General features: G+C 42.5%; 1 protein-coding gene across 1 annotated transcript in view; it reads right to left on the reverse strand.

Moving 5' to 3' along the window:
- Positions 1–10,437, reverse strand: part of LOC123389272 — a 163,350-nt gene extending 152,913 nt beyond the window's left edge. Inside the window, exons 1-2 of the mRNA XM_045070402.1 lie at positions 10,349–10,437; positions 3,144–3,961 (exon numbers count right to left, since the gene is read on the reverse strand). Of these exons, the coding sequence (XP_044926337.1) occupies positions 3,144–3,961; positions 10,349–10,437 (907 nt within the window). The remainder of the gene's footprint in view (positions 1–3,143; positions 3,962–10,348) is intronic.
- Positions 10,438–10,982: the final 545 nt, after the last annotated feature.

Consider the following 10,982-nt stretch of genomic DNA (forward strand, 5'->3'; position numbering starts at 1 on the left):
AACAGAAGGTTCTAGATAACTGACCAGGTTACCATGAGTCTGCAATGCCCTGGGGGTGCAGGACTGTACGCCCCACCTGCTAACACTTCTAAAGCAGTTACTCTTCCAGCTCTCTTCCAAAGGATTTACAAATAAGAACTCACTTAAACTTCACAACTCTGAGAGAAGTGCTATAAATCATGTCATTTTAAAGGTGAGGAGATCAAGACAGAAAGACAAAACCACCTGCCCAAGGTCACACCTTAGAACAGCAAAGCTGGGCTTAGAGCCCAGGCCATCTGTCTCAGAGCCCAAGCTCTTCATCATCCTACTACAACGGTTTCTTCTCCAGGTATACCAGATGCTTTCATTATGCCTTTTAGGGACCACTTTGGTGCTCTGGCTTTTTGTCATTATTATAAAAGCACTAAACCATCACTATCCTCATTAAAGTTTTTTTTTAATTAAAAATGCAGTATTTCTTAATATATGTTTTTATTTAAATCCCAGTTAACATACCATGTAGTGTCAGTGTCAAGTAAGTGTACAGTATAGTGATTCAACACTTCCATACAACACCCAGTGCTCCTCACAGCAAGCACACACCTTAATTTCCAGCCCCCCACCCACCTCCCCTTTGGTAACCATCACTTTGTTCTCTATAGTTAAGAGTCTGTTTCTTGGTTTGCTGCCTTCTATTTTTTTCTCCCCTTTGCTTGTTTTTTTTTTCTTAGATTCTACATATGGGTGAAATCATACAGTATTTGTCTTTCTCTGACTTATTTCACTTAGAATTATGCTAACTCCATCTATGTCCTTGCAAACGGCAAGATTTCATTTTTTTATGCCTGAGTTATATTCTACTGCATATGTCTGTCCATATGCATGTATGTATATACATACATATATATATACACACCATATATACATACACACCACATCTTTATCCGTTCATCAGTAAGTGGGCCCTTGGGCTGTTTCCATAATTTGGCTATTGTAGTTAATGCTGCTGTAAACATTAGGGTGCATGTGCTCCTTTAAATCAGAATTTTTGTATCCTTTGGGTCAATACCCAGTAGTGCAATTGCTGGGTCATAGGGTAGCTCTATTTTAACTCTTTGAGGAACCTCCGTACTGTTTTCCAGAGTGGCTGCACCAGCTTGCATTCCCACCAACAGTGTAAGAGGGCTCCCCTTTCTCCGCATCCTCACCAACACCTGTTGTTTCTTGTGTTGTCAATTTTAGTCATTCTGACACGTATGCGGTGATGTCTAATTGTAGTTCTGATTCACATTTTCCTGATGAGTGATGCTGAGCATCCTTTCATGTGTCTGTTGGTCACCTGTATGTCTTCCTTGAAAAAAATGTCTATTCATATCTTCTGTCCCTATTTATTTATTTATTTTTTTAAGGTTTTATTTATTTATTTGACAGAGAGATCGCAAGTAGGCAGAGAGTCAGGGGGAAGCAGGCTCCCTGCTGAGCAGAGAATGGTCAAATAATCTTTGACAAAACAGGAAAAAATATATAGTGGAAAAAAGACAATCTCTTCAATAAATGGTGCTGGGAAAACTGGCCAGCTATATGTAGAAGAATGAAACTCGACCATTCTCTTACACCGTACACAAAGATAAACTCAAAATGGATAAAAGACCTCAACGTGAGACAAGAATCCATCAGAATCCTACAGGAGAACATAGGCAGTAATCTCTTTGATATCAGCCACAGCAACTTCTTTCAAGATATGTCTCCAAAGGCAAAATAAACTTTTAGGACTTCATCAAAATCAAAAGCTTCTGCACAGCAAAGGAAACAGTCAAAAAAACAAAGAGGCAACCCACGGAATGGGAGAAAATATTTGCAAATGACAGTACAGACAAAAGGTTGATATCCAGGATCTATAATGAACTCACACAACCCTTGGGAGTCCAGAAAGATTCCCCTTATACAGGGGCTCATTCTCCATTTTAGAACTCCTCCTGTGGTCTCTGATGTGCACCTCCTCGAGAAATGAGCGTCAGCCTCTGGAGGGCCCCAGATAAACTGTGGCCTGTCTGGGCTACCTGGGTTCCGTAGAGGCTCCCCCAGACCTCCTGTCAATGGAAAGAGTCCCAAGGCACCACGGTCCCTTCCTCCCAGGTGGTCATGGCAGTGTGGCCAGAACGGGACTCCGCCTTGGCTGGGCAATGAGGGGCTCTACCCTGGTGGCTGAGCCTGTGTGTGGTGTTCCTAGACTGAAAGCCTATGTTTTATGGAAGTACCTTTTTTCTAGACACTTAGAATTTAGTAGGGTGTATTAGACAAATTATATGTTTAACTGGAAAAATCTAACTGCATTTCAAATCCTTTCTTTATATCTACCTGGTATTTAAAAAGCCATTTTGGTAAGGTCTGACTGGGTTTATACCTTAGGCAATTGAGACAGTTAGATTGACTCTCTTTCCCACCTCAAGATGTTTAAAAAAATAAATAGCATTTAATGGGATTTTGCATGCCAAGGTTTAGACTGTGACTGTAGGAGCATAAAAATGGGTTTGTATGGAATGGGAAGGTTAACCAGCCATCCCCCTCAACTCCCAGCCTCCCTCTCACAGAGTGGTCCTGGCAGTCCCCTTCCTGCCTGTAAATACTCAGGGTTGCCTCATTGGCATGTCAGGGGGGGGGGGGAGAAGAGCCAGATGATTTTATGATCCATAAATGCAAGCACCAGACATGCTCCGAAATTCATTAGTATTTGCCTGTCATTACAAATAGCCTGTGTTGTTTGCTTTCTGACTAGACGGGCGGACAGGCAGGGCCCAACTTCTGGGGCATGGAGGGCTGTGAAGCCCTGACTCTTGAGAAATGAGAGTTTAAAGCAAGCTTTTAATTTATGGCTGAAGATGTTTCTTGCTCTTGAGTGTAAGTTTTGAAAGTTTAGATGTAGATCGGCTTTTCCTTCAGTGGAAAATATGAGGTTCTTCTCATAAAATGAGAAGTGATTTCTTTTTTTTTTTTCAGCTCTAGTGGGTCGCCCCTTGGAATAGCTGGACAGAGAAAAGCAACTCAGAAAGAGCTGGGTCCGGTAGGTCTGCTCACTGGGCGGGTTAAGAGGGAGACGCCAGCGCACCTGTGAGTGCAGGTAACACCGTCCTCACCTCCCGCCCGCCAACCCACACACGCACCTGGGGATGAATTTGGCCTCCTCTCCAAGTCGCGCCTGGAAGTCCTGCCAAGCCTGGCCGGCGCGTCCCTGTCGCCCTCGTCCTCTTGGCTGTCCTCGGGGTCGGGTCCCACCTGGGCTGAGGCAGACGCGGGCTCCCAGGGAGCCCAGCCTCGGTGCCGCCCCCCGCGGCAGGACCCACGGAAGCCGCGCGCGAACTCCTGGAAGGTGATGGCGCCGTCGCGGTCAGCGTCTAGCCGCTGGAACACGGCCTCGGCGTCGGCCGGCCGCACACGCAGCTCCGCGCACAGCGCCCGGAACTCCTCGCGCTCCAGGCGCCCCGAGCGGTTCGCGTGGCAGGCAGCGAAGAGCGAGCGCAGGTGGGCCAGCTCCTCCCGTCCCCGTGCGCCTCCATCCCGCTCCGTAAGGGTAACCCAAAGGGCTCCAGGGGCAACGGGGCGCGCGGTCCGCCAGGGCAGAGGTGACAGCGGGAAGTCCGGGGCCACCTGCTGCTGCCGGAAGCCCCGGGAAGTCGACCTGGTCCAGCTGGTTGGGCCGCTTGCAGGAATGTCCGGGCGGGGCGGGGCGCTCCAACTCTGCTCCCGCGCGGCCCTCGGAGCCCGACTCCGAGTACAGCGCAGCAGCGGCCGCCGGAGACTGAGCGCCCTGGGAGCGGCCCTCACACTTTCCGTTAGGCCTGACTCTGCCCAGCCAGGTAGGAGGGGCGCGTGGCTCGGACTCCTACGCCTCCGGAGCCCGCTGTCCCTTCTGTGCCAGGCTCCAGCCGGCCCAGCCGGGGTTGGGGCCTCTTGGACTTGGGACACCCGGCCAGAACCGGGGCTTCAGCGGTAGCGTTTGCCAGGCTCTTTGGAGTAAAACACTGGTTGCTCAGGTAAAGCAAAGAGCTAGCAGGAGTGTGCAAAGCTATGTGGACAAAAAGAGCAAAGGAGGATAGGGGTAGGCCTCCCAAATTGGTTAACGTTATGCGTATTTCAGTCTCTTGTAATTGCAGAACTTTGGTAAACGTCTGCATATACAAGTTTTCTTGCAAACTAATCTACGAGATTTACCAGAACACCCCATTTTCTGGTTAATACACATCAGAAATCACATAGATCCCTGCATCCGAATAATTTTTCTCCGTCCTTGTCTCCACAACCTGAGAAAGAATTAGTAATCAAAATCCTTTGGCAGGCAGCGACAGTTAAAAAATAGGGTGATTTAAAAAAATTTTTTTATATAAATCTTAGGGAAATCTTATGTCCAAGTGCATGTTACCCTTTGTTTTTAAACACTTACTTTAGCAGTGCTATTGTTTCTTTAATACTGACTGCTTGCTTAATGGGTAGTAGATCTTAAAAATTCGATCATTTTGATATTTCTTTTTTTTCAATCTATGATAATTTTGTTTCCCGGGAGACATCTGGCAATGTTTGGAGACATTATTGGTTGTCACAATTTGTCAAGGGAAAGATCTGGATTATGTAATTAACATAATAGCTCCTTATTATCATCACAAAATGTGAATATCAAACTTAATTTTCCCCTCTTCTGTCTAACCATACCATTTCCCAGCCTTCATGGAAGAGTTGGATCCTTCTGTTCCTACCAAAGTTTCCACAATTTCATTATGACCTGTTCACAAAGATATTACTTAGTATGAATTATGTCAGCTCAAATAAACAAGGCACAGGAAAGCCCCCCCCCCCCCCTTTTTTTTTATCCATGGTTTTACTTTTCAAGTTCTATTCTGTCTGGAATTTGGTTTGGGTCAGTTATGAGTTAGAGAATTAACTTCACTATTTCTACTGTTTTTCTAGTTGTTCTAACACTGGTTATTCAACATTTGTGGAGGAATGCCATATATTTAGGATTTTGGAAAATAATGTAAATTCCATTATATCTTCTAAGTTCTCATATTTTTTAGTAGTAAACAAATTATTAGTTAATTTTTATAAGACATAGACAATCAGCAAACTGAATTTCCTCAAACTGTTCCATTATTTTGTTCATTTTGAAACCTAAAAAGTTCTGGGGTTCCATACAGAAGTATTTGTTCTATGGATTCCTCTATTTCCTGGAAGATTAACTCATTACAAAAATCTCAGATTTCCTCCAAGAAGTTCAGATTTCACATGAGGAGACTAGGGTTAATCAAATAATTCTTGAAATATGGGACATCTGAAATGGTAGTTTCAACTCCAAAAACTCCTCGAATGTTTTTCTTTCCCTGGCTTGTCTATCATTCAGGTAAAGGGTATCCCAAGGACAGAGGCCAACATAACTGAAAAGTATCTAATATGCCTCAAGTATTTTTTCCTGAACTCTCAATGAGTTTCAAAGTACAAAGGAACCAATATGATTTTTGTGCTATATGAGAAGTCATGAAAACTTGGTATGGTCTTAAATGAAGTTACCAGAAGCTATTTTCTGGGAAATATTTAATGATGGCTAGAACTCTGTGTTGATAAAATGGAAACAACACTGAGAATTTATAAATAATAATAATATAAACATTAATAAACCAATGCATAGCTGATATCAAGTTTTCATTTTGTGATGACATTTAGGACTGAAAGAGAAACAAGTGGACAAAATCAATATTCTCTTACCATCTACAGTTTTCGCAGTTTTTGAACCACATCCAGGGTGACATTCTTAGAGAGACTGAGTTTCACATGTTCCAAACTAATGTGACAATAATTAGCCAATGAATAAACTCTGGAAAGGAGAATGAGAACAAAAAGTTATGAGAATAGATAGTAAAGTGTACTTTTTAACGAAGTTTTCAAAAACTCAGCCCCCAAATTTACCTTGGCCTTGCGGGTTCACTAACCCCACACTATCCCTCCTCCCCTACCAGTCCTGCCCTCCCATCCAGACAGAGACTGCAAACATAGTTCCCTAACAGCAGCACATGCAATGAACACACCGAATAAAATTTCCAGACAAAAACAAAAATAGTTAAGAAGACATGGGCAAAGATCTAAAGATTTCAGATTCTACTTGGAGATACTTAGAGAAAGGGTAATAGTAGATAAATCCAGAGGGTTATTACAGTGTTGCCATTTTGATGGGTATTTAGTAATAATAAAGTAAAAGTGATCGTTATCTTAACATTTGGCACCAGACTTACTCCCAGGAGGGTCCTGTCTTTGTTTGGGCTAATACTGTGCTAGACGTTTGTAGGAGGAAAGGGCCTGCAGAACAACATGTGATAGTTCTGCCACTCTTCATGGACAGGGATGGGTTTTTCTTCCTCCTGACAGCTGGGTAAAGACCGTGGAGTGGGGAGAGACAGAAGGCAGAAAATGGGGCGAGGCCAGAGCTGGCAAGGTGAAGTTGACGGGACACTTGAGGATGAGGGAAGGTGTTCTCTTTTGTGATCTAGGCCTTTCTTTGGGTTCCCTGAAACATTTCTACTGAGGTTTATTTCACTCACAACTGAGATAGAAGAAGAGGCTGAGTCACCATTGTGCATGTGAGAGGGAGCAGGACCCCAAGAAGCACAAGACAGGAGGGGACCTGAGAGTGTAAGTCTCACTCCAGGATTTGTCAGAATCATGAGCATGGAATTTTGGTAGCTTTGGAGAGGTTACCTAGATCTCGGGAGTAAAATGTCTTCTCCCAGGACAAGGGATCCATGTATAACCTAAATTGAGCGAGAGCACATGGAAGGAGGGACAGAGGGAGAGGGAGAACATCTCCAACAGACTCTGCTCTGAGCACAGAGCCAGAGGTGGGGCTCAATCTCATGACCCCAAGATCATGACCTGAGCTGAAATCAAGAGTTGGATGCTCACCTAAGTGCCCCACACCAGTCTGTGTTTTAACAAGTCTTCTGAGTGATCCTGATGTACATAAAAATTGAGAATTACTGGTCTTAACGATGGTTCACAGCCTTGGCCACACAGCAGATCCATCTGTGTTCTGATGATTAGCAAATATGGATGCCAGAGAATCATTGTCAGTGATTCTACCAATCTAAACAAATTGTACTTCTAAGAAACAGATTACCGAAAGTAAATCTCTGGGAAGCAGGATTTTTTTACTGACCTTCTAGTTGGGCTCCCTAAAAATAGTAATTCTGCTTTAACAGAATCCATGTTCAGTATTAGTGCCCTCTAAAAGCATTAATTCTTCTGTCCATTTCAGACTCTTCTGTTAGGCTAGTTACCAGGTCTCCATTTAAAATTGGGGGACTGTGGGAAGGCAGGTAAGAATGGGGAATAGCAAGAAGGGGAGAAAGTTAGGGCAAGTAGGTCTGTAGCAAACATATTCCCACTATCCCCAGAACTGTTGGGAAATGGGACAGTCATCAATGTCAGAAACATGAGATGGACCCATGGAAATAAAGCCATGCCAACATTAAAAGCAAAGGAACTTTCAAACTTAAATGCTAAGTATTATCATCTGTGCTCTCTAGATATATACCCAGATAGTATGTGTGGCCTGTACTCACTATCAAAGATGATCTGGTTGGGGATATTGAATATTTCACATAGCATACCATGGAGAGGTCTCTTAATGTTAACAAGGGCAAGGGGAAAAGCCTCCCTGATAGACTGTCCCTGAAATAGAAACAGACTGTCCCCGAAATAATTCCCCATGTTTAATACTGGTGAAAGCACATATCTGTAGTAAGAAATCTATGCTTTTCAATGTTAAAAGAACATTACACATACAAAAACCTTGACAATTTCTGTCCTCCGCTTTAAAATAGATATTTTCTTAGGACACTTGGGTGGCTCAGCCAGTTAAGCCTCTGCCTTCTGCTCAGGTCATGATCCCAGGGTCCTTGGATCAAGTCCCACATTGGGCTTCACTACTTGGCTAGGAGTTTCGTTCTCCCTCTCCCTTTGCCCCTACCACCCCTCAACTCATGCTCTCTCCCTTTCTGTCTCTTTCTCAAATAAATGGGTAAAATCTTAAAAAAAAAAATGTACACTTTCTCTAGCTTTCAATTAACAGAAAATTTGGAGGACCTTAAATGTCTTTATAATCTCCATAAATATTGAAATTCTGATATCTCTTTGGGTTCTACTGAATGATTAGGCCAGTGCTCTCAAGTCTTCCCTATAATAATTATGAAAACTCAAAGTTCTTTACAATGGGTTTATTCAAACCGAATAATGATAATTTTTACTTTCTAAAAAAAAAACCACCTTAAATAAGTAGCATGAGTGTATACATAGTGAATAATACTCATTATTTGAAGAAAAATAATTTTAATAGTATTTATAAACAAATAATAATGCCTAACACAGAGTGCTTTTCATATTCTGGGCTCCTAAATCTTTTCCTGAGTTAAGTCACTTAGTCCCCATGAAGACCCTAAGGCAGGACCTATCATTTTCATCTTCGTATTACTGAGGAGGAAAGTGAGGCACAGAGAGGTTTAGTATCTCATCCAAGGTCACCCAGCTGGGTGAGAGCTGGGGTTTGGGCCAGGGAATTGGGCTCCAAAGTCCATGCTAAATCAATCCTGCCTCTCAAATGAAACAAATGATTTACACTACTTGCCCAAAAGAATTAAATGAGTGTTTTCCTGAACGTTTTAGTTAGAGATCTTATCGCTTCACAGGAAAAAAAAAAAAAAGTAGGGGCACCTGGGTGGCTCAGTGGGTTAAGCCGCTGCCTTCGGCTCAGGTCATGATCTCAGGGTCTTGGGATCGAGTTCCGCATCGGGCTCTCTGCTCAGCAGAGAGCCTGCTTCCCTCTCTCTCTCTGCCTGCCTCTCCATCTACTTGTGATTTCTCTCTGTCAAATAAATAAATAAAAAAAATCTAAAAAAAAAAAAAAAGTAATTTGCTTCTCATTCCTGAGTGTCTATCAGTAAATGAGTCGGCAAGACTCTGTTTGATAATTGTTCCTGTTCATTTCTGGTCCAAACCTCATTGATAATATAAAAACCACAGGACGCAGATCCAGGTTTCTGTTGTGTGTTTTCATGAACATGAGAACAGTGTTTCATGTCCTCCTCTAAGAAAACAAGTTCACTAACATGAGGAAGGCAATGTAAGGACAGGTTTCACATTGCTGTAAATGTTTCTCTCAGGTTATTCAACTACTTCCGGAAGTCCCCATCACTTTCAGGATAGAACATTCTTTTCTCCTACAATCAAATAAATCCTGCTCAGATAGGCTTTGTTGTGGAGGTACCCGTGCTCTGAGAGATGCAATAAAACAATAAGACACCCACTCATGTCGTATATTTGCCTACTTGATCACCTCTCTCTAAATTAAGCTACTGAATGGCTGGCTTGGGGGCAGTAAACAAGGCAACATAACTGGTTTTGAATTCACATTTGAATTAACTGAATGTTTTATTGGAGACAAAGTAATAGAAAAGGCAGATCCGGAGGCAGCATGAAGCAGATAATCCAGTAAGAGTGCCAGGAGAGCCAACAAAAATGGGGGTGTTGCCAGAGTTACCACACACACACACACACACACACAGCCTACAATCTCCATGTCAGTAAGATAGTGAAAACCAGCAAAATAAGCTCTCAAGTCTGGGGTTGTTCTCTCCTCTGTACTTTAATTAGTATGATCCAGCCTTTGGAGACAAGCCAGAATGAAAAAAAAAAAAAAGTCTTTAATTCTGCCTGTTAGTAGGTTCTAGCCTTATGAAACCCTCTCTGAAGTGAAGCCTCTGGTACATATCAGTGTAATTAGAGACACAACACCCTTCTACTGTGAAAGCAGTCTCCTAATTAGGGACTGACCTGAGCTGTGTATCATTCATGCAGGCCCCCCGCCAACAGTAACACAGGAAAGACTCGGGTTCCAGTCAAGTCACACTTTTGTTAGTTCTGTATCACCCAGACAAGGGACTTTTGTCTCAGAGACAAAATCAGTAAAAGCTAATAGTGGCTTATCATTAGCCTAGCACACTGTATATTCACTTTATATTTTGTTATATTTCAGTCAGACATTTATAAGTGAAAACCAAACACGTATAGTAAGTAAGATGATCAGCGGGATCATAAGCACAGTCTTTATCCAGATAGTCACAGATAAAAGACAAAATGAAAGAAAGGTCAGTGGGGTGCGGGGTAGTTTCCATCTGTAACGTGGCTTAAGCATAAATAAAAATTGGGCCTGAAGGAAAAGCAGGCCTCAAGGCCATAATGAAGTACATTTATGATGTCTTCCTTTCTATTCTATTCTACTGATTTTTCCCATGTAGAGATCTGTAGGATCTGACAAGCGTCCTCTGTCTACCAACTGCGGCATCCATTATGACGATCATAGACAGACGTGATGAGCAAGAGGGATGATAGTGGTGAAGTTGCAAAGAGGAGAGGAAGCATGTCGGTTCTGTAAATCCAGCAGAAGTGTGTGTGGGCCCAGTGGTCTGCTAACCCAAGGGCATAGATCTGTGGTAAATACTGTTGTAAATGAATAGAAAAGACCAGGGTAGTTTGAATTCATGTCTATTTTACATGCCCCTCTTATTTCCATTCGGACCCATTTCCAGACCCTGCATCTAGTATATAGATGCAATTCCACAGGAGGAAACCAAGTATAACCTTTATATTTTTCACAGACCAACAGGGGGTCACACCCTAAAATACCAACGCAAAACAAATGAATTCGATAAAAAGGGCTTTGTGGGTGCTTCTCTCAAACTGATAAATGATTGTCTCATATATTATCTTTAATCAGAGATTTTAAATTCAACAGATGTTAACTAGACTTATTGTGGTGATAATTTTGCAGTATATACAAATACTGAATTTTTATGTTGTATGCCTGAAACTCATATAATGTTATCAGTTAAACTCCAATAAAATAAAATAAGTAAATCAAGCAACTTAGCTCTAGAAAAATAGGACAGTATGTATTTATCATTGTA

This window comes from Mustela putorius, unplaced genomic scaffold (assembly GCF_011764305.1).
Source record: "Mustela putorius furo isolate JIRA1106 unplaced genomic scaffold, ASM1176430v1.1 tig00003964_pilon_pilon_pilon, whole genome shotgun sequence".
Lineage (NCBI taxonomy): Eukaryota > Metazoa > Chordata > Mammalia > Carnivora > Mustelidae > Mustela > Mustela putorius.